Below are 25,155 nucleotides of genomic sequence, written 5' to 3'. Positions count from 1 at the left end.
AGAGAAGGCTTTTCTCCTGGATCCTGCCAGCCGAAATTCTTTGATTGACGGGATCCACAGCATATATCATAAACAAGCTATAGACAAGTTTCCTATCAGTGTACTGGGGTTGGCAATTGAAATCAGATGGCTCACTGGTTCATGCCTTTAGAATTTCTGCTTTCATTGAAATATGAACAAATCCCCACTTTCTTCATTAAAAATAGGTTTCATAAGACCCTTACAGCTGATTTAGCCTTTGTATCAAGATGTGGTAGCCATTAAATAGTAATTGTTACACAGGTTTTTTTATTAAGCTGTGAATATACTGACGGTAGATACAACAAAGCACTTGCCATTCTTTCTTCAATGTGCCCAAGCTTAGGTTCCATACATACATATTGACTAGAATCTAGAACAGCATTTCTCAACCTTGGCAACTTTAAGAGATGTGGACTTCAACTTCCAGAATTCTCCAGCCAGCATTCATCTGGAACCAAAATTATTCCAGAATCCAGAACAAAACTGAATCTATATCAAAACTGACAATATTGTTCTTACAAAATTAAAAAAACCCTCTTACCTTGCATTTAGTGACAAGGTTTCCACAGTGGGCAGATGTTAGTTCAAAAGGCTCAGTTTTAGGACATTACTTATTAAAAACTTCTTTTAATATTTACTTATACGATACACTGCACAATAAAACCCCAATGACATTCTGAGCATTTATTTATCCTTCTATAAAAAGCAAATTTATTACCTGTTATCACATTTATATCTGGGTACTGAGTTTCACATAGAGTAACTGCTTTGCTATCCTTCTCAAATGCCTCTCGGAGCTCTTTCTTCACAGCTGCTGACCCACATAAACGGTAGAGCCCTACAACCTAGAAATAAAATATAAACCTTACAGGGCAACCTCATTTAGTTTAAAGAGTACTAAAATATAAAACAAATATTCAACAGAAATGCAATTTTAAATATAGTGTAGTCAATATACCAAGATGTATATAGTCTACCATAAAAGACTCTAAAAGGACTAGAAGGAAACCCTGTATGAAATAAATTCTTTATCAGAAGTATATCAACTTTAATTGCAATGAATAGAGTGGTATAATAGGACAGGGGAGACCAAAGTCCATCCATATTCAGCCACAAAAGCTTACAGTTTATAAACTTTCCCAGGGACTTTACATTCAGTCCTAGTCATCAAACTGATGGGTTAGGTCCATCTTACCTTCAGCATTGTCTAACCTAGTAGAGTCTACCTGCCTACTCTATTAGAATCCTTATCCAAGAAGTCAAGGAAAAATGTCATAGAGGGGCTTTCTCAGGGATAAACACTCATTTTGAATCAAAGGTGCTTTTCAAAAAGTAACTGGACTTTGTTGGTTTTTTGCTTCTTCAGTTCTCAGTTCAGTTCTTCAGAACTCAAGAAACTTCTTGAATGAGAAGCAAAACGTTTTAAGGAAAAAATCCCAAGAAAGCCTAGTTGCCTTTTGAAAAGCACCCTTGTAACAACCATGACCTTGATGATTGATGAATCTCCATAGACACTCACTTTGAAATACAGTAGCCTGCATCCTGAAATGAGGATGGACTATTTCCTATTTAAAGTGTTGTCTGCACTGAGTGTGAGTTGTAAAATATCATTTATAGGTTAGGGTGTTGTGGGACCTAGATATTTCTGGGTTGTTTAATAAACTTATGTTAAATAAACTATTGGTTACCAAAAACTGCAAACCCAGTTTTTATCCCTGATGTAGTTATTCTTACGGGAAGAAAATGGAAAAGGGAACACTGTACCATTGTCTTTTTAATAATAAATTATTTATATTAATTAAATTATGGTGATGCATTTATTGCAATTCGGACTTACAAAGATGTTTTTATAGAAGCAAATATTTTTCTTCTGCATGGTACAGCCAAACATCACGAGTCTCAAGAAATCATGCGCAGGCAATTTGCTAGCAGTAAAACTTATTTGAAAGGCTCTTCTGATTAGGAACCCTTCTGATTAGGAATTTCTATGCTTTAAGGAATGGACCAATATAGTTTTAGCACAATTTTTTTTTAAAAAAAAATCTAAATCATATCATGAAAAATTGCTTCTTTCCTAGCAAAAGTAGAAGTAATCTCTTAAGAGTTTTTTCAAAAGGCAACTCCATTTCAGCTAACATAAAAGGGAAAATAAGTTATAGCAAGAAAGTTGTATTATCTTAGCATTTTTAATGGAATAGAAATTTAACTAATAACAATAGTACCTCATGTACAAACTGTGTAACACTCTTAGATGCATCATTACTACAAATGAATGTTATTTCAGTTGTAGGATGAAGCATTGTTCCTGCACAATGCAATGTAAGAGAGTGAGACACTGAATATATCTGGTATTATTTTTTTAAATCCAAATATTTCTCATATAAATACATCCTGTTACAGTGATAGAGTCTAAACCAGAACTAAATGTTTACATGCTACTTGAAATTCAGGCTTACATTTTCTCTAACAAATTGAGAAGTTGGGTAAACAATTCTTTTATAATATAAACTAAAACAGTATAAAAAAGCTTTAGTCATCAACATTAAATACCAGAGAGTATTATGGTACTTTAAATACCAACTCATTTATTACATTTTTCTCCAGAACCCAGTCCACAAAAGCTTCAACCACAATATATTTGCTAGTCTTTTGTTATTTTTTCAATCCCCTTTTGGAAATTTCTAGATTAATGATCTTTAAAAGCACTAAATTCTTATAAGCAAAGAGACAAGGTAAAGCACATTTAAAATCTGGCTGCATTTAAAACCTGAGATCTAAAAGGCTTAAATACAAGGCACTTAGCTTTCCCATAATAGGAAATCTTGCTCTCAATGCGTAAAGATTTCCAGTGATACCCATTTGCTGAATACTGGGGTGAGATTTGTGGGCATTCTTGGACTCTGTTACCCACTTATATTTTTAATCCAAAATGTGCATATTATGCATGTATCTTTACATCTAAGGCTGCCCTGGAGCATCTTCTTAATCCTGTCAAACATCCACACTGTGATTCTAAAGGCATGGTGGCTGACAGGCTACCTGTTATACTGAAAAAAAAAAAAATCCCTACAGCTCATGCCAAGCATTTTTTATAGCCACGTTAGACATCTTTTTAAAATCAGCGGCCTTCCCATGAATTTCAGGAAGGTAGGAAGAAATCATTCTAATCGGTTTCATGATTTCTGAGCTTTTGAGATGGGGGGGGGGAAAATCAGATATAGGTTGCCTGAAGTGAAAGTAAATAGTCCTATTATTACTGAATGATGCAATTACTGAATGATGCAACAGTCTGCTGTGATAGTAGCAACATCTGTAGGGCAATGCCTACAATTCCCACAGAAACAACATATAAAGTTACCTTACAAAAAAAACCCTTCTACCCTCAGTTTTGTTTCATTACGATTTCTGAATCTTGCATCCTGTTTGAGATTTATCTGCCCTTATAAATACAAATGCCACCATTACACTAGTGGTTTGGAAGTCCTAAAGACTAGTCACCTAAAATTTGGCAAATACAAAAGGATTGTAGGCTACACAAAGGATGATGATTCTTTTTATTCATCTCATCTTGTACCCTAATGTTAAGAAGACCATAATAATGGCCAGCTATTCAAATGAAGATGATGAGGGATTACAGGATGTTGTATTCTTTGGATTTAAATAACATTATATTTATAAAACTTTACTTCTTTACCTGGCAACCTCTTTTTTCAATCTCCGTAATGCACTTTTTCATCAAGAGAGGGACCATCAAACCTTCATTTTCCTTCTCAACAACTTTCCGAGCATCAACTCCAAAGAGTATCGGTTCTCGTTCTCCATCTGTCCCACAAAGAGAATTCTCCCACTGTTCCAGAAGAGTTAACTTGACGTAGATAAGACCTCTAGGCTCCAGTTTTACTGCCAACTGATGAGTCTTTGTCACACGAAAAAGAGCAGGAAGAACTATCGTACCATGGCAGCAGACCCGGTTTTTCCTTGGCATGGGCTCCCAGCTGAAAACCACTAATTTTAGATGCTGAGCATTTTCGATCTCTATGTTGAAAGTGTGATCCATGTCCAAAAATGTTGTTCTGCAAGTCAGCAAAGCAGTCCTTGCTTTATTGACTGAATCTACCTGAATTGCACAGAAGACATCTTTGGAGTCCATCCGTGGTGGTTTCAGATCCTCTGCACCATAAAAGTGAATGCTCATGAGTCCAGATATGTACTGGGAACATTTGGGTTGGTCAGCAAAAGTGTAGTGTCGAAAAGCATCAATGTCTATTTCTGATTTATTACCCATGTTACCTGCAAATACTTCCTTTCCTTTCCCAACCCTGCTTTCAGCTGCATATTTCCCTGATTTTGCTATAAGCTCAGGAGAGTCTCCATCGCTGAGGTAGCCCCCTTTGCTGGAGGATTTGGAAGTCCCCCTGTTTTTCTTTTTATAGCTGTGTTGAGAGGATACACTGCTATCAAGATGATACCGGCTTATAACATTCCTGCTAGCAGCTGCTGTTACATTTCCAGAAGAAGCTAACGGTGCATGGCCTACCTCCTGGCAATTATTTTTAAGCAACAAAGAATTGTCTGAGCTATTATGGCTTGAATTTCCTTTGACACTGAGCTTCCTGCTGAGTTCAGGCAATTTTTTCATCTTCATGGAAAGTTTCCTGACTGTTCTTGGGGATTTTATTTTATCAGGGAAAGGCCAGTTTATCGAGCCACCTTTTTTCAATGGGTTTGGGCTTGGAGGAGAATATTCTGCTGTTCCTGTCTCTGCCTTGTTTGCAGACATGATTCCAGGACCTTTGAAAAAAGAAAAGAAAGAGATGATAAAAAAAAATACTTGGAAATAAAAAAAACTACTTCTTTGTCGTGATCTGAAAAATGTCTATTTAGAAAGATGCTGAGCACCATCTACATCAGAGTTCCCCAACCTTTTTGACTTTGCAGACTGGGGGACGGGGAGAGAGGGAGAGAAGGTTCCGCACATGTGGCAGGCATGTACACGCAGCTCCATTGTGCATGTGGCAGGAATGCACAAATGCTTGCCCACCACTCGCACAAGTAGGGATGCATGTGCTTGCCCACCACCTCCATGGCTCGGTTAGGAAGGGCTCAAGTCCCTATAGCGGGCTGTGGCCTGGGGATTGGGGACCCTGATCTACATTATTCCCATGAATACCCCTTCCTGTGTGCCAGAATAACGAAGAACATGTGTCCCTCTTTCCTTAAAAGAGACAAAGGAGGCAGATGCTACCTAGGAATCACTGACCCATCCCTCTGCTGATGGACCATTCTGCTTGTTTTGTTGTCCTGTATATGTTAAATTGATGTCTTTCAAAGGAGAAGCTGGATGCAACTGTTTTGTTTCAGCATCTCTTCTGAAAATAAAATTCTATGGTATGTTTTGCCTACACTCTCAAGTTCTGGAAAATATTGGAAAACAAATGGAATTACTTTGCTTTAGGGCTCCTGTGCATTTCAAAGGTGGGCTATTTCACAGTAATTTTCTTTTTTATGGTTTTTTTTCCCCTTTGCAAACAAACATGTATGCCTCTTCTCATTATGCCAGAGTGAATTTATGATATATTTGGAATCAATTCTCCACAAATTTCCAACATGACTTATTTCTTTGAATCCACTAATAAATCCTTTCTTACACATTTGTTACATTTATCAAAGAAATCTGAATTTCATAAACAACCAATGAAATAAGTTAATATTGGATTCCTAATTAGTTATTTGCATAGTCAAAGTATTTTATAAAAAAACCCAGTTTGATAGAAGGAAATAAATAAAAATGCAAAACTGGAATACAGCATACAATAATAGCAATTTATACACCATAGTTTTTCATAGTGAAAAATGAGCCCCCATGAACTTTTGTTCATGGCTCTTACCTCACGGAAGTGGAAGGCTCACCTAAACATTTTTACATCATAACCCTGTTTACTGTCTAATAAGTCTATGTCTAATTCTATTACAAATATACAATAACTCTACTGTGTTCCAAATTCAGCAATTTCATAATCTAAGAGTTAAAAACAGATGTTCAGTACAAACTACCAACTGTAATTTAATAATTGGGTGGAGGGGCCTTATCCTCTAGTATCCCTTGTGGGACAACAGGACATAACTAGATCACACTGCCAGAAAATGGAGGGGGGAAATGCTGACTTTCAGCCATGCAGTTTTTCAAGTTGGTATTTTTATGTATGTGTTTCAGCAATAAAGGGATTTTGGAAAACTTTATGGACACATTTTACCTTACACCACAAAATACAAGGCCATTTTTACTGTAGAATTGGGAGACAATAAGAAGAATTTATTATTTATAGTTTTTCTTCTAGCATTCTAAAATATACTCAAAGGGACAAGAAATAATATCTGGAAAGCATAGATCCTAACCTAATCTATCCATCAAAGGGACCAGAATGGACCCCCAGACCATCATTTGCTCATTTGTACCATAAAAACTACAGAGAGTACATTTAGCAATAGCAATAGCACTTAGACTTATATACCACTTCACAGTGCTTTACAGCCCTCTCTAAGTAGTTTACAGAGTCAGCATATTGCTCCCAACAATCTGGATCCTAACTAAAAAGTAAAGCAAATGTTCATCTGACTCTTAATTCAATTTTTCTTTCCCACTCAACAACCAACCAGGTCTGACTGCCTAGCTTAGACATTCAAAGGAAAAATAACCAAACAAAATCTAAGCAAATGCTTATGAAAACACTTATCAAATCTCCCTATCACTACTTAGATACAGGGTGGATTTGATTTAAATCGAGTCGATTTAAATCATGATTTAAATCATGATTTAAATCACTAGTAAAAAGACTTGATTTAAATCAACTCGATTTAAATCATAATTTTTAAAGAGCAACTGTCATCTCTGCTACTCCTTTGACCCGCTGTTGACTCACCGATAGTCCCAGTGTTGCAGAATATACAGCCTTGTGCTACATAACTAAGCTCCATTTCATGCTGAATAAACTAAATTATTTATGTATCTTAAATAGAAAACTATCTTACGATAGATTTTTACCCCAAAAGTTTTTTATTAAAATAAATTCAATAAAAATCAAAAAAATACGATTTAAATCAAAAAAATCCAATTTTTTTGATTTTTTTTTTAAAAAATCATTGATTTTTATCCACCCTGCTTAGATACCTATATTATGGTCTGGAACCGCCTTATAGGAGAGCTGGGCAACATAAGTATTAATTAATTAATTAATTAAAATTTAGGGTGCTGCTGATAGCAGGAGCCCTGTTGCTTAGTGACCAAGTAGGCATTGTGTTTTTATAGCATCACACAAATAATTCCATTTTTTTCTGCAGCCCACCCAATTAGAAACTGAGATTCAAATAAATAGCACCTTATCCACATTCTACAGAACCCCTGTTATTTTCTTAAACGGGAGCTAAATCACTCTCTTTTTTTGCTGGAAATTAACAACTAGGCTTGTTTTTCAAAAACGATGAAGACAATTCTACTGCACAAAATATGTTTTCCAGAGCCTCAGTGAAATTTCTTGTTTCGCTCAACTGCTTTGCTTCTATTGAGGCTATTTCCTTACATGGAATAGACTATTTCTAGCACTCCCGCTGTGTTTTTCTGGCAACAGCTCATAAAAAATGTGGTATTTGATAAATCTGGACAAAGGCCTCTCTTGTACTGCAAATCACCACACAGTCTCACTAGTGGGTTGTACTGAGGCATTCCATAGTAATCAGGGCAAAGTTTTAATTAATTCACATTAATCTTTCTCTGTCAGAAGCCTCTGGCAAAGGCTTAGAAAAGCAAGCCAAAATATAAAAAAATTGAGAAGTCAATCTAACATTCCTGACATTTTATCTCAAACTTCCGGTGGCTTCATAAAGTCTTCCTATTCTTTCATTGTTGGAATGATAAATAATGTCAAAAGGACACTGGAACCTTTCTTGGAATTATAGCAACCATATATTACATACACAGAGGGAACAGACAACTTTTTGAAATCTACTACAACTATTTTACCGACCAATAATTGTAAGTGATATTGTCACTATAGGCTGTCAGCAGTTGGTATTTCTAACTCTGTATTCCATTTTACAAATTATTTTTAAATCCTACTAAAAGGAAATCATATGGTCATTATTGATCAAGTCAGAAAATCTCCTTTCAGCATAAACAGTATATTAAAATTATGCAACAGGTGTGCCTGTTCCTTCTGTACACACTATGATTTCACTTATTCAATAGAAGACCTATTTTGTTAAGGATATGAATCCACAGCTTCTAAACGCTAAAAGTGTTTATGATTAACACTGATCATTCTGTTTACATTAATCACACAATGTAGAATTATGAAATGGTTCAATATTATTAGCACTGCTTTTTGTAATAATTCACATTTGTATTAGCATATATTTATTTATTTAAATTTATACCCCACCATTTCACAGTTGAAATTTCTCTGGGAAAAAAAAATTATGAAAGGTCATTTGTCATAACTTTGTTACCAAGCAAACCAAGCAATCTGTCCAATATATTGATCCTAAATGAGAAGTCTACATAAGTGATATCTTCTCTCCACCTGTCTATTTATCTATCTATCTATCTGCAATACTTCAAAATTTGTTCCAAAAAGATCAGTCTTCAACTCTTTAATTAGCCACATTTTCCCCTGAAACATCCCGCAGTGCACAAGCAATTGTGCAAACACTTGAAGTACCTCTTCCAAATTATTTCTAAAGCAGTGTATGGCTTCTTTGCCTGTGTAAGTGTGTATGTACATGTAAGAATTATTTAATAAAATCCTCATTAAAGAATTGTACTGCAGTTTACAGAGGACAAGTCATACAATTCCAGGCAAAGCCCCCACTGCTAAGAATGTGCAGACAGGTGCTAGGCCTCACACACAAAGTACCTCATAGCCTTTTACCATTATCCAAAATACTGCACAGTCTTAATTTCAAGAGGTAACTGGAACAATGCTTTTTTGCTTTTCCTATAAGCAAAGTCAGCTCCATCAGGAGCCTTCACCTCCAATGACCTAAATCACATGTGAATACTAGTTGTCTATCACCATGTGCATCCGCTTATATGTAATAGTTATGAGCTCTGGCACTTCTCACTGTGATCAAGCATCTCCTGACAAGTTTCCAGTGAGGTACTGTGGCTAAAAATGTTTTCCCATTATTTCAGAAGGCCAAAACTGTACGTTTCTACACCCACTTCGAAAGCCTTAAAAATTCAAAAGGACCACAAATCTTGTGCAAAAAAAGGAAACAGTATGATAAAAATTACAAGCACTACTAGACTTCAGGAAGTTCAATACAGACTCTAGTTCATTTCAGTCTCTCCCTTAACTTAAAATAGGACCTGCTCTAATTTTCTAAAGAAAGCCTGAAAAAGGAGCTAGGCATAGTTCTGTAAACATTGTCTCCAAAATCCTCACCATCAAGCACTATAGTTAAGATGGAAATAGCAATTGCAATGAGAAGACAAACTTATTTCGAGAAGCTTGCAATTGCCTAAAAAAGGGGTGTTTTGTTTTTTTTCTAGGACAAGCAGTGTTTATACTTCTTGATAAGAAAAAGCTGCTCCTTCGTTCTAGAATGCTTTCTAATGGCAAGGGGAGTGAGAAACAACTGCACTAAAGAAAATAAAACAATACATTCTAAGGGACTTAGGAGTCTGTAGCAATTTAAGCACCGTGCCATCTTCTGGGAATGCAATTCCTGAAGCACTTCTGTGCCATGTAATTTAAGACTGTTTTTAGTAATCCTTTAAGAGGAACAGTTCTGGTGCCACATTTAGATATCCGCACAAAGTCACAGCATTGAAAGAGAAAACTACAGTACTTTTTTTTTTTAAAGAGGAGTCAGTAGGTCACTTTAGTATCCAGAACTTGGAGGTGAGGATGGTGGGTGCAGAATCGGCAACAGCAAAGAAGGGGTAAGAGGGAGCAAGTGATGAAAGATGCATTGTTACATTGCAAAGCATATATGCCTCTTTGGGACTTGCTGTGTAATGCTCCAATGTAAGTTAAAAAAAAGGGCAGAGCTTGCATCATGGTGTCACCACTGCAGCTTTTGTTATTTTGTCATTATTATAATTGGCTGTGGATGTGGCATAGGGCAAGAGAGATGGGGGAGTGAAATAGAGCAGTGTTTCTCAACCTTTGCAACTTTAAGATATTGTTGTGGCCCACCAGCAGCCAGCAGAGCTGGCAGCAGATTTGGACAGTGGAGAGGTTGGGGAGGAACATGGGCCAGTCCTGGAGTCTGGGGAAGGCTCGGACGAGGGCTCTGCGTTGGAGGCAGACGGGGCCAGGATCATCTGGTAGTTATGTGCTGCTTCCGGAATCTGACATCAGCGAGGCAGAAGAACAATGTGAGCCTGTTCCCAGTGTGCGCATGCGCAGTACTGCCAGAAGGCAAGAACAATTAAGAAAAAAAAGGTGACTCAGGAGTAAGGCTTGGAGATGATTGGCCCCTCCCATAAGACATAAAAGAGGAGCAAACAGATGTGAGCCTTTGCAGGAAGCAATTAGTTCATACAGTCAATTCAAGCTCTGAGAAGTCCGTTTCACTCTGTGCTCCATTTGGCCTTGCAAAACTAATTGGCAATTAGATCTCTGGCAGCATTTCAAGGAAGATAAAGGTGGGTGCTTATCAACATTACCCTGAAAGACTGTGTCAACTCGAGCCGACATCTGTCAGAATCTTCACAGACTGTGAATCATTACGGGCTGTGAATGACCATAATTCACAGCCGTCTCAATAAAAGAGGTTTTTTGGGACTAAACTGGTGATTTATGCTTTCTCAAGAAGCCAAGGTCAAAACAGATGTGTGGATTTCAACTCCCAGAATTCTGGAAGTTGAAATCCACAAATCTTAAACATGCTAAGATTAAGAAACAGCAGAATAGTATAAGTGGATAAAGCATGATGAAAGCATTAATTGTTCTACAATACAGGTAGTCCTCATTTAGCAATTACAATTGGGACCAACAACTCTGTTAATAGCAAAGTGTTCACTAAGTAAAACCACAAATATGCTTATGAGCTAACTTCAGCTTTCCTTGGCATTAAAGGCTTGCAAAGGTGGCAAATGTGAGGATTAATCATAAAGTCAAAAAAGGAGTTATTTTTAAAGTTACTTTTTCATTAGTGTTGTAATGTAACCCAGCACATAAAGTGTAGATATTAGAAAGATACTTACTGTGTTTAAAATATCACTGTAGTAAAAGAATTATTAATTCCACCATCAATCCATATAAGCCTAACATATTTTGCTTACTGCTTCACATTCATATAATGTGAGCTTGTTTGGCCTACTGTCCTTTATGTAGTCATTTTGCCTAAATAAACTGTCATTTTCAGTTTAACTAAAATTAAACTAGTAGATACCTTAACAGGATTAAATGAAATGTTAAGTATTACTTAGCAATAAAGCCAATTACTTAACAGTAGGAAGTCTCCTCATCAATTATTTCGTTCAAAGAGATCCTCATTCAACTCACACAAAACCCCAAGAGGCATTTAAAATAGCTTCATTAACTCCATAAAGAGACAGTGTAGGATAAACTCACAAACAATGTCACTAGAGTTCATTATAGTCTCATAATCAAAACATTCAATAAAGCAACGACTTTTGTGCCCATGATATGAAAGTTCTTATTTAATTTTCTCTAGTAAATGATGGGATGGGATGTGTTACAAACGTCAACTAAAACAAGTGGAGAAAAAACATCACTGAATTACACTGCAATATAAATGCATACAGTTTACAATATTCCAGTTAGTAAATAAAAACCATTATTAACATTTTAGCAAAAGCCATAAAAATAAAAACATGCCAAGAAACGTTAACAGTGCTGCTACAGCAAATGTAAACCCCCTTAATGTTAATCATCTTCCCTCAAACACACCAATCCCGAGACTACAGTGCTATGTTCATACATTAGGAGTAAAGTCGTCCTGAACTTCATGAGACTACTTCTGCGAAAACACACACACACACACACACATCCACTGGACATACTTGTTTCCAGCTTATGAAGAAATATATATTTTGGCTAATAACATTGAGTTATTGATATTATAACCTTTGTTGTTCCAAAGTATAAATAACTAAAGATATACCGTATTATCTCCTCTAACGGAATTCAAAGATTAATTAAAAGACATTTCTTTCCAAACCAATGGATATAAAAATATAATTTGAGGATTAGTTTTGCTTTTCTATAAGAGGAGACACGTAAAGATAAAACTCACAGATTGCTATGTGACTACAAAGAGAGGACATAAACATTTAGAGAAAACAGAGGTATGATGCTCCCCAAAACTGGTTCAAAGTTATAACTGATTTAAACAATTTACTGAAAGAGTTATTTTACAATGAGAAGGATTCATTTTGGAGGGAAGCTGTCAATACTCCAAGTTACCTGTACAACAAATACAGGAAGTCCTTGCTTAATGTACACTTAGTAACTATTCAAAGTTATCACGGTGTTGAACAAAAGGGAACTACAACGTGTCCTTTTAGTTGTGATTGTCACAGCATCCCCACCATCACATCAGCACGATTCAGGCAATTAGTTTGCAATTATGGCACCACAGCCTCCTACGGGAACATGATTGCCATTTTCAATTTGCATTGCTGGCTTCTGACAAGTAAATTAATGGGGATGCTGACAAGTCACATGTAGTGATCACATAACCATGGGAGGCTGTGACCTGCAGGATTCACCTGACAACAGCAAACAAGACTGCTGGAACTGTTCCTGTAAGTCAGGGGTGTCAAACTTGCGGCCCGTGCCCCAAATGCGTCACGCACTGGCCACACCCATTCCTGATTTAGCAAAGGGGAAAAAAGTCACAATACATCACATGACATGACAACGCAAGTTTGACACCCCTGCTGTAAGTCAATGAAGCCATATCAAATTGCGTCTTGCACCACATCATTTAGCGATGGAATTGAGATTCCTGATCTCAATTAGCATTGGTAAGCGAGGATTGCCTATTTTACAAATGTAATTTATCTTTCCTCAGGAGAAAAAAAAAATCAACATTTTTGTAGCAGTTATTGATTTTCAATGTACCATTTCACAGTAATGGCGCCAAATAAATTTCTTTCCATCTCTATAGAATAGTTACAGTTTAATGATTTTTATAATCTTAGCATGCTAAACAATAATTTGCCACCTTAACACATGTGTGATTTAAATTACAAAAATGCAGCCATGAGTTAATATGAAGCTGAAGAAACCAGCTGTGATTCAGATATGCTTCCTGCCCACTCTGACAGAGTAGAACATTGAGATTTCCCACAGGCCTAAGATATGGTGAAATTTTATAAAAATGTATTCTGATGCACACACATTATTAGGAAATGCATATATTACAGGTACAAATAATTATTTCAGCTGAACATGATATTCATACAAGACAGACATCTACACATCTAAGTAGGTTGTGCATAATTAGTTCCAATTTAAGATTTGAATTTTCACCTCTCTAAAACATGACTGTATCGCATGGCTATGGGGGGCAGACATAATTATACTGTAAGTTAAATGTTTACATTGCTCTTACCTCCCGTAGTAGCTTTAAGAAGACCTTCATCCACTGCAGACCCAGTCAGAGTATTGCATACAGGCTTTGGCTTTTGTGTTTGCAAATATTCCACTGAATGCACATTATCTGTTTGACTTGTTTCTCTAGGCTGACCATTTCCAGAACAGTCTAAAAATTGAGGAAGGCCTTCACTATGCCCTATGACTTTGATTAAATCATTCCCAGGTGCTATTTTGCAATTCAAGCCTTGGGGGTCCAAATGATTATTATGGCCACTTAGAAAACAAGGGAACTCAGGCTCATCATCTTCAGGGATAGGATTGTACCATATTTCTCCTTCATCATCTGCATCATTATCTTCACCAAAATCTAAAGTACAGTTTTGTAGTGCCAAAGATCTTGTTCCATTCTCAGCAGCATGTGCAGAACTGACTCTTCCTCTAGGGCTTTCCTGTCCTAGAAATTTGGAAAAAGTCTGAGGCATTTTTGGCTCAAAGAAAGGACTGGAAGATTTCAGTACCTGGTAATTTTCTCCTGAAAATTTCTTGTAAGTGTTTCCTTTTTCCAAACTAGGTACTCTCAGAGAACTTTGATGTAACCAGTTCCGCTTCTTGGACACAGTAATGCTAGCAATCTGAGGCCTGCACTCGGAAACTTCACTGGATTTCAAGTTCTTAAGTTCTCTTCTGCTCACAGAAGGTATGTAAACATTTTCGATCAGCTCTATAAAATGGAAGAGGGAATAAAAGAGTGTGTTAGATGCCATCAAGTTGTCATTATTGGTATCAGGTGTATGTAAAATATTGTAACATAAAAAAGAGCCATAAAATAACACAATGCAATCAAGATTTCATCCATGAAGATAATAGTCCAGTTGCAAAATGGCAAAACTTATTCTGTCCATGTAACAGAATCAAGGGTGATATGATTAAATGCTACATGATAAAATGTGCTGAAAGAAATACAGCAAGCTGTTTTAAAGGTAAAGTCCAAATGAAACACAGAAAAATAACTTGCAAAGCTAATCATCCATCAAGATGATGGCCAAATTATTACCAAAATCTTGATAATGTTTTCTCTACTGCCATCCATGCAACTTTGTAATACTAGAAAGACTGGTTATTAAATGTCAGGTGCTCCATTAAGCATGGCTTATATATTTGGTATAGAATTGCAGTATTTTTTCAGACCATGGTCAACATAATACATCTGACCCAGGGGTGGGTTCTAAATTTTTTTACTACAGGTTCTGTGGGTGTGGCTTATTTTGTGGGCGTGGCTTGATGGTCATGTGACAATTCTTTAGCAGAGGTTCTGGTCTACCAGGCTTTTAACTGCTTGCAGAGCTGTACCGGTTTACTCATTTGTTTTTGGAGGCACTGGTCTACCCATTTATTTTTGCAGGCACCGGTCTACTCATTTGTTTTGGGAGGCACTGGTCTACCCATTTATTTTTGCAGGCACCGGTCTACTCATTTGTTTTTGGAGGCACTGGTCTACCCATTTATTTTTGCAGGCACCGGTCTACTCATTTGTTTTTGGAGGCACTGGTCTACCCATTTATTTTTGGAGGCACCGGTCTACCACCAGACTGTCTTTTAACACTGATCAGCCGTAGGGCGGCCCTTTGAAGCCCCACAGCAAGAGTTTAAACAGTTTATTTCCTTCTAGCCGACCAACTGTGACTCAGGAGGCAACAATAGATTGGGGGTGGGGCCAAATAAAAGGTAAGAATAATGCGGGGGCGGCGGCAGGGGTCAGAACCAGTTCGGTGATGTCATATCGTCACCACTACTGGCTCGGTGGAACCGGGCTGAACCGGGAGGAACCCACCACTGATCTGATCCAGTCTTAACCTTTATATCTATCTATTTTAATGAATCTATGGCAAATTTTATTTAGTGTCGCTAAACCCAAAAAACTTAGGTTTTACTCAACTGCCTGATAATATATTTCATAAGCTGTACGATTATGTCCACAAGATTATGTAGATTTATTTTTATTTCTCCCTATCTAAAGTTATTTAAAATTATGAAATAATATTGTGAGCAGGATCCAATTTGGGTTGGTCACTGGGACCAGAGGTTTTGTCTTCTGAGCTTTCAGACTCGTGCTGGAGCCCATCCTGAGGGAACTTATTGCTTAGCGCATTGTAAGCCGCCCTGAGTCTCCGGAGAAGGGCGGCATATAAATCAAATTTAAAAAAAAACAAAAAAAAACTTCTCTCTGGCAGACTACTGTATGTCAGAGTAGAAGTTCTCTGAAGATGGGCTCCAGCACAAGTCTGAAATCTCAGAAGACAAAGCTTCTCATCCTGGTGACTGACCCACATTGGATCCTGCAACATTATCCTGGTACACGTATATTTGTCTTCATTCATGAATATTATGAGCAGTCGCAAAATATGTTTATAGCTGAAGGCAGTTCAGCTTCCTTTAAAGCCTTAATAGCCCTTCAAATCCCATTAAAATCACTGGGATTTAATTCCAAGGAAATGTTGAGTAAGATCTGCATAGATATACCTGTAATGCAAGAATGAAATATGTATGGCCCAGATGATGTTGAAAAACTATAAATGTCCCTACATACATATCCTCTGCATGATGGCTGAAGTTACTGGGAAACATATTTCAAAAAATATTTGGAAAAACAGATTGCCCAAACCACTCTATATTTAGTTAGACTAAATTGTATTAGAAGCCAATGAATACTAAAATCAACATGTCACAACTGCACATTGTGTTTGGCGTGTTTTTCATGCATTGTATCTAGTTACCACTGAGATCACTATGGATACATTTAATTAATGCATGTGAGTTTACTTGTGTTTCATTTCAAGATATAAAATAAATGCCACTAAATTGATTACACAGGCCAGAAAGGATTTTTTTTTAAAAAAAAGGGGCAGGGCAATATCAACCCACAATGATAAGAGAAACAGCACACCACATCTACCCAGAAATTCTAAAAATGCCACTTTCACATATAAAAGACTAAATTCAAACTGGCTGGTAGTTTCATTTGCAATACTTAAAAAAGGCACCAAGTTGAGAAGGGGCAAGCTTGATTCAAGAGTCAAGCAATCTCTTAATTTAAGAGAAACTACATAAGTACATTATGAATAAACTACGTAATTTGATATATTGACAGCAGTAATAGACATGATATAACTACTGTACCAATGTTACTATGGTAATATCAGAATTTGTATGATTTTCCAGGAATACTGATAATGCCAAAAAAAGGGGACTACCCCTTTCCCCCTCTGCTAACAACAACGCAAATCAGAAGTCCATTACATCCTTTAATAAATGCTCAATAAATGCTCACTTAGTAAGGAAGCTCTGCTTCAACCAGCACAACAGCATTATTCTTGAATGGAATGTATCTGGCTTTTCTGGAAGTAAGATATTCCCAGCTAACAAGACCTATTTAAGTTGGATTTTTAATAAACGTATTCCTCCTGCTTCTAATCAAACGAATACGGGAACATATCCCTTTTAAAAATATTTTAAAATCTGTTAGTCACACAAAACATATAAAAATAAGAAAATTGTATAATTATCTACAGCAGGATTAGACAACCTTTTTTTGAGCCAGTGCACACAATTCTGGGCTTAGTTAGATAGGCCTCAGCTGATTTTAAAACTAAGCAGGTTCAGACCTGATTAGGACTCCAAAGGGAGACCATAAGAAAAATCTCAAGAATTTGGCCTAGATCAGGAAAAAAAAGTCTCTGAAGAAAGTACCGGCAAATCTCCCTTCCACCTTCTTGCCAAGAATACTGGCTATGTCTATGAAATTACCAAGAATCATTCTCAACTGAATTATCATGTCCTCTGGAAGGGTAATATGGCATACATGATGGATCTTGTGTACTTTTAGCTCCTTGAGAGGATAGGCAGAGAATGCATGACTGATTCAATGTTACCCAGTGAACTCCATGATTTATCAAGGACTTGAATCTGCATCTTCCAAGTTCAATATCTTAACCACGAAACGGGGAGCTCCTCTCTTGTTCAGCTATTTAATTCAGTGAGCTCTTTTAAGTTAATTGCAAAGTTTAAGGTTTCATGATATTACACTTATCATGTATTTATCATGTACTTGAATACCTAAATTCAAGTAATAGTTTGCACTATTTAGTCACACATAGCAAAGGCTGTTTTTAGTAACTTATAGCTCTATCCCCTTCTTCAAATTCCGTTTATCAGGATGACTTTGGGCATATGATAGAGGCGGAATTATATGCCCAATATATACATTTCTGCTTGCTAGTTTTAAGAGATGAATTATTTGGTCTGGGACTGACTGATTGCTCTTTCTTGTTCACCATGATACTTGTAGTAGCCAATTCCAAACTCATAATTTGAAGTTCAAAGTAAACAGCTTTCACAACTGTACAGTACCATATAAGACCCCTGCTTTAACCAGTATCTTTACTCTTACTAAAATGACCTGATCCTTTATGATCTATCCCACATTTGTACTGCATTGGTTTTAGGATTAAACTTGTCTTTATGTCTCAAGCACAATGCCCATCTTTATCCTTCTGCTTAAAAAAACGCTATTTCACATATTCATTATCAAGTGTAAACTCATGGATGTTGATATTACCTTGTCTTCTTTATATTTAAAGGTAACACAGATTTTTCTCTTTCTGTTTTTATTCTAAGGTCTTCTAAGTCTCCTTTAAAGATGGAGAATTCCTCATTTATATACCATCCATTCTAAATTGAACTTGCTATCATTTAATTGCTCACTGTGCTAGTATTTATATTTTGCTTTAAACAGTAATTCTAAGCAAGATACTATAACTCTACATGCCAAAAATTGTTCACAACATAGCATAGTTACTTCTTGAACATATCTGCTTCTCTTACTATGCCTATTCAACTTTGTATAATTAAAAGGTACATTATAATTATATGCATTGTAACCTCCCTATGCCTGTAAAACAATATGTGAAATATAATAATATTTTGCAACCAATACTTAGCATGCTTTTGCTAATTATATTTTTCTGAAGAAGTGTTTTGTAATAAATCTAGTAGGATTTAAAGCAATGAAACTTTAAACCTGTTATAATCCTAAAACAGAACATAAAACAAAATGTGGCTGCACGCTTGAAAAGCATTTTCTACTACAGTAATTTAGTATGTACTTACATCGAAAAGTTGTAACATGAAAGAAAAAGAAACCATACTAAAATGTAACTGATTCTACAGTTAATGAGAGACCACACACTGCTAAAAGGGCAAGATAGGGAATGCCTATTAATGTAATTCAGTCTTTCTTCAAACGTTATGAAAAGCATAAACACCTGTAACGCCTTTTCACCTGAACACAGTAACGTTGGGGGATGGGTCCTGAATAACACAGCAGGTTTACTTCTTGGATTTTCCAGCAACACCCGGAGAGAATTTATACAAAGGTGTGTAAAATTCCTGGAAATTCAACAAACTTTAGAAGCAGTTGTACTAGCTGGTATTGATTCCAATTCCTCTATGAAGAAAATATGCATAATTTGGGGAGACTAAGCAAATATTTGTAGTATCTCTCACACACACACAGCATTTAGTAAAGCAGTTAACTCAAGCTAAGGTAGCTTGGAAGTCATATTTCTCCACTCGCTGAAGGAATCAGAGGGTGGATATGGAGCACCCTTGCAGTACATCTACTACTTAACTGATTTTATGATTAAGCATGATGGATTATGCAATTTGATTATGCAATGCTTCTGAGATGTGGACAATCAACCCTATGTCCTCCAGGTATTTTGAATTTATGAAATTCAGTGTGGGCATATAATTCTGCCTGTATCGTGTTGTGGTAAAGTGCTGGACTGGCACTAGGGAGAAAGATGTTCAAGTCTACCCTTAGCTATGGAAACTTCCTAGGTAACTTTGGACCACTCATTCTTGCTTAGCCCAGCCTATGTCACAGATTGACTGCTGTAGAAAAAAGGGGAGAAGAGAATACTACATTTGTCACTTTGAGCTCCTAAAAGATAGGATATATATCTAACAAATGCATAAATTCCTCTAAACCTTGACTATTATCTATGCTAACTCATAGGAATTGAAGTTCAAGATACAAGGAAGTCACCAAACTGGCTAATTCTACCATATAGTAAGATAAATATCTCTGTATTTGAAGGCTAACATAACAACATAAATATAAATAATCTTTTTTTTTACTACTGTTCAATTCTTTCCAATTCTCTGACACTGCCTGGCAAAGTCCCTGCTGTTTTCTTGGCAAGGTCCTTCAAAACTGGTTTGTCATTCCTTCCTTTCTAGGGCTGAGAAAAAGTGACTGGCTCAAGATCACCCAGGGCTTCATTCCTAATGTGGGCCTAAAGCTCATGATCTCATGGTTTCTAGCCTGATGCCTTAAGCACTATTCCAAACTAGCTCCCAATCAACAGATCAGAATATATTAAAATAGAAGATGCTTATTCCTACATTATAGATACCTGTGTTTCTGAAGAGTGGATTCTGAACACATAACTTGTTTCCATAACCGTTCATACATAACCATACATGTAAAAACTAGATTTAAGGCTATGTCTAGTTCTTAAAAAAAGAAAAACAAATAATTTAGCTGATTCAGAAGTTATTCAATAATGCAAGTAGAATTAAAGGTTTGGTAAAGCTACACATTTCTGAGATGGCCCTCCTTGCCTACTATATAGGCATGCAAGAACAATGTGGTACAGTGCTTAAGGTATTGGAGCATGGAGATTTAGATTCTGGTCCTCCCTTAGGCACAGAAGCTCACTAGGTGATTTTGGGAAGTCACTCTCTCTCAAGCCTAGTCTATAAAGTCTAACAACTTGCACTGAAGTAGACCAATAGATTCAGTCCATAATGTTCAGTGAAGATGTCTTCATATTGTAATGAACTGATTCAGGATGATGATGATAAAATAGGCATGCACAATAAAAAGATGATTATCCCAACAAGTAATTAACCAGATTGCCATTTTAAAAACCTACAACTTCTAATTTCCGCACATAAGAATATGTGTGGTCTGGAGCCAAGGCATACTTACGAAGGCTCTCCCTCAATTTTTTTCCCTTCATTGTAATTTAAAAGATAGTTCATTCTACTTTGTCCCATCTTCCTCCCTGACCCTTTATTAACATTTAGTGAGATTCAGGCTTATGCTGAACTATTACAATGCTGGGTTAAAAGAAATAAATGGAATGAGACTTAGAAAGATTGCTTCACATATGGGTACTTGAATAAGTGAGTTATTAACTCACTTTAGCCACACACAATTAATATACAAAGGAAGCCATTTTCTAGAAATGGCCATGCTGAGTTGGCAGCTCTTCCTAGAATATTTCACCCCTCAGAATAGACAGAATAAAATGAAGTCACAGGGCTTCACCAGACCCATGTTTTTTCAATTTCTGCTGCTGCTTGAAGCAGGGGTTTTAAAAGAGAGATGAGAAAAGTATTTATGTATATGTCACTGATATTTCCAGGAGTCCATGAAAACCAAATAGTCAGTTCTTTTTTCAAAAAGTTCCTATGTAGGTATGCAAAATATCCAAAATAACCAAAACCAATTTAAATCAGATCAGTTTATCCAAATCGGCTTTTTGAACTGAATCTGAAAATCAAACATTCACACAGCCTTCATTTCAACTTCTGAAACCACTTGCCTAATTGTGTATCAGATACAGTCTAACTGTTTTGGACTATAATGCTCATTACCCTTAGCTTCCTACCCAGGGAATGATGTAAGTGGTAGTCCAATTTTATTAGCACTGTCCATTTTTTAATCTACTGTCCCAAGTGTGTTGAATGGCAGCTCAGAGAATTCCTAGCCAGTATAGTCCCTGGTCACATTTAACTACAGTATGCTCAATCTACAGGTGATCTAATTAGGGAAGGTCGAAGTATGGAGACATCATTTGTGAACTCATATTAATTGAGAGAAATAAGAAGTAGGTGTGTAGCAAATACCATGTGGAAACCCTAACTCTCTTCACCGGGTATCCAAATTCCTAAAACAATAGCAACTTCTATATGTTACATGTGACATATTAGAGTATACATTGTTGTCGTGGCAATTTTTTACAGGTTATGATACTAGCTACAAAAGGATTGTCAAATATGCTTATTTCTCATCCTTACTTGCACTCTTAGCAACAGGAGTTCCAGAAGCATGACACCATATGCTTCAAACTATAATAATAAAGCCAAAGAAAAACACATTTAAACTGTCAACATTGAACAGAAGCAGTTTACACAAGTATTAACATTTAACCAGACTGTATTATGCAGCAGGTTATGCCAAAAGGAACTCAACTGTGGTACGTTCCTTATGGAAAATGTCTAGCTCTGCTCTACAAACACGGACAGAGACTCCTTCTCTCCTGCAGACTTAGCCTGCTATTTACATTTTAGGTTTTGGCATTGGAGTTTGCATGCCTTCTGGGTTGAAAATTAGGAGGGTTGTATAATATTGTGTAAACAAGGTTCAATTAACTTCACTGCATAAATCATGTATTCCAGGCTGGAAAAGTAAAACTACCTTTTTTGCCCCTGGAAGCTGCTGAAGAGATAAGCCAATTGGAAAAAGACCACAGAGTACAGGAGGCTTTGGTATGGTTATCAGCTTTCAAAATGGCTGGTTTCCTAGGCTTAGCAGACACTCAACAAGCTAAGTCTTTCACAACCACGGAGAAGCAAGAAAGAGGGGAAACTCTTAACAGCAAAAGTGGGACAAAGCCCTTAGGCTCACAAGGCCCTTGAAAGGAAAACAGGAGACCACAGAAATCATTACCTGTCAGCAAGATTCTTTGGTCTGAAGGGGATACTCGGGCCTTGGCCCCTGGGCCGTTCAAGTGAGCAGGGGGCGAAAGTGTGAGCCCCTCTCCTCTGCCAAGAAGTGGCCTGCAACTCCCAGTGACCTTGGTGCGGGAAGATGGGGGGGACATCCCAGCTGTCCCACCCCGGCCTTTCATGCCCAAGGAGAGCAGGCGTCCTTTGTACATCCACTTCTGCAGCTTCCGAACAGTCACGGCGGGTGGCTTGAAGGGGCCCGGGGAGGCATCTTCTGGGGGCTGCTGGGGTCTTCCCTCACGGCTACACCTGGCTGCTCTTGCTGGATCCACCATTTTACCCTGGGCTCCATACAGCTCATGGGCCAACAGCTCCTCCAAGTCTTCCTGGAGCCCTGGGGGATGTGCTTCACCAAGGCCTTGGCTGCTGAGACTCTTCTCACAGTCACTGTCACCAGAGCCATGTGCGGCAGCTGCCAGGAAGCAGGTTTCCCGGCTGGTGCCAAGTTCCTGAGGTTCGAGCAGCAGGTGGCCACGGGGCTCCAGTGGCTCTTGAGGCAGAGATTGGAGCGCACCTTCGCTCCGACATCTCGGCAGGAGCAGCAGCTTGGATGCGGAAGGCTGGGGAAAGCAGAGGCTCTCCAGACTCTTGCTGATGCCCTGGCGCCAGATGGGATTCTTGGCTGAGCCTTGGGCACTGGGATCGGATCTTTGCAACGGCGAGCATCCGTCTGCGCAGGAGAAAGACCAGCGTAAAGCATCACTCTCTGCAGCCTCAGAGGCGGGCAGATGGCTAGCGGGCTGGGGCGAAGGTCCTCCAGCGGTGGGGCTGGCCGGAGGCAGGTCGTGCATGGCGTGGATCAACAGGTAATAAGCCTCCTGGAGCTGGCTTCGCAGTTTGCCGGTGCTTTCTCTCGCTCTGGCCCGGCTGCCGCCGCCAACAGCCGGAGCGGCGGCCGCGTTGCCTTCCTTGTTTCCCCGCGCTGCTTCTTCGGGCGTTTGGGCCGTTCCTTGGCAGCCCCAGCCAGGCAGTCGCTGGTTATCGTAATAGTCGTCTTCTTCGCTCCCGCCGCCGCACTCCAGGGCCGGGCCGGGTTCGGAGCCCCTCGGGAAAAAGGAGGACGAGGAGAAGCAGAGCTCGGCGGCCAGCGGAGGCGCGCGGAGTTCCGGGGGGCTCGGCTGCTGCAGCGCCCTGCCTTCCGCGCGCTTTCTCGGAGGGCAAGCGCGGGCCACGGCGGCTCCCGGCAACCTTTCTCCGGGCGTCTCCGCCTTTCCCCATCGGGACCAGGCAGCCGATTCCCGCAAGCCCGGAGACACGAGGAGCACTTCACAACCGCCCACCTGGCTTCCCAACCCGGGACACGCTTCGGTCGCCACTCCGTTTTCCAGGCAGGGGTGATGGAGGTGCAGGTTCTGCTGGGTTTTCCCTCCATGGGCTCCGACGCCCCTGCAGCCTCTCTCGCTGGGGTCTCCAGCGGCGGCTTCCCCGGCGCCTGTGGCTACTCGCTGCGACCTCCTACTTCGCAGCTTGGAGAAAGTCCTACGCAGAGGGTCAGCCATGCCTGGTCGTCTCCTTCAGTTCGCTGCCGTCGAGCGCAGCAGGGGTGCCGCTGTTTGGGGGCTCCTGGAGCAAAGCGGAGGCGGCGGCGGTGGCAACGGCAAGCGCAACAGCTTGGAGCGCGGCTGGCGAGAGCGCGCCATGATCTTCTCTAGTTGGTCCTTGGGCGCCTCTCGCTCTTTGCCGCCGCCGCCGCCGCTGCTGCTGCAGCTCGGGCTCTCACATACTTGGCATAACTGAGCGGGGTGAGAGGGCGCTCCGCAATGCGCATGTCTCACTGCAAAAGCAGCTGGGCTGAGAGCGCTTTTTTTTTTTTTTTTTTTTTGACCGGAGCGCGCGCGGCCTTCCCTTCCTCGCCTTCCAGCCCCGAGGCTGCCTAGCCTGGGCCGAGACGTCCGGGGAGAACAACAGGAGAGGGAGGCCAGGTTTGGCCGGCTCTTCCCCCCTCACCTTCCCTGCCTCCCACCCACTCACCCCCCGCCGCCGCGCGCGCCACCTCCACACACGCGCGCGGGGGGGGGGCGGGGCGCCGAGACGAACTCTTCCAGCTTTCGCCCCCCTCTGACTTCCCTCTTCCAAAATTAACCCTTTCCTCGGCCCTCGAATAAATAAATAAAAGCCATCGGTGCCTGAACCCAGCGAGAAGCCCGGTTGGATTAAACCCGGTTCTTTTTGGGGGAAGAAGACTCTCCTGCCGCCTTCGATCGCCGTTTGGCTTGTAAGAAGCGATGCAACAAAGGAACAACTTCTCCCCTTTCCAGCACTCAAAGAGTTTTCAAAGTTGTAGCTGACAAATACAGGTAGTCCTTGATTTGCAACAGTTCATTTAGGGGCCGTTCAAAGTGACAGCGGCGCTGAAAAAAAGTGACTTACGACCGTTTTTCACACTTAATGACCACGGCATAATGGGCAGCATCCCTGTGGTCATCTGATCAAAATTCAGATGCTTGGCAAGTGGTTCATATTTATGACAGTTGCAGTGTGCCGGGGTCATGTGATCAGTTTTTGCCATTTTCTGACAAGCAAAGTCAATGGGGAAGCCAGATCCACTTAACAACCGCGTTACCGTGTTTCCCTGAAAATAAGACCCTGTCTTATATTTTTTTGAACCCTGAAATAAGCGCTTGGCCTTATTGCCATGCGCTCAAAAGCCTGATTGGGCTTATTATCAGGGGATGCCTTATTTGGGGGAAAACAGGGTACTAAC

The 25,155-nt window shown here is 39.3% G+C and overlaps 1 protein-coding gene across 1 annotated transcript in view; it reads right to left on the bottom strand.

The window, feature by feature from the left end:
* The window catches only part of SYDE2 (synapse defective Rho GTPase homolog 2), a 41,039-nt gene extending 16,807 nt beyond the window's left edge, over positions 1 to 24,232 (bottom strand). The window contains exons 1-4 of the mRNA XM_070939419.1: positions 22,393 to 24,232; positions 13,609 to 14,313; positions 3,716 to 4,812; positions 740 to 866 (exon numbers count right to left, since the gene is read on the bottom strand). Of these exons, the coding sequence (XP_070795520.1) occupies positions 740 to 866; positions 3,716 to 4,812; positions 13,609 to 14,313; positions 22,393 to 23,950 (3,487 nt within the window). The 5' untranslated portion in view covers positions 23,951 to 24,232. The remainder of the gene's footprint in view (positions 1 to 739; positions 867 to 3,715; positions 4,813 to 13,608; positions 14,314 to 22,392) is intronic.
* Between the last annotated feature and the right edge of the window lie 923 nt (positions 24,233 to 25,155).

The sequence above is a fragment of the Pituophis catenifer genome, unplaced genomic scaffold (genome assembly GCF_029215685.1).
Source record: "Pituophis catenifer annectens isolate HBS135680 unplaced genomic scaffold, rPitCat1.0.hap2 SCAF_3, whole genome shotgun sequence".
NCBI classification, from domain to species: Eukaryota; Metazoa; Chordata; class Lepidosauria; order Squamata; family Colubridae; genus Pituophis; species Pituophis catenifer.
Note: the sequence above shows the minus strand (reverse complement) of the source record. Positions and strands in the feature narration are given on the sequence as shown.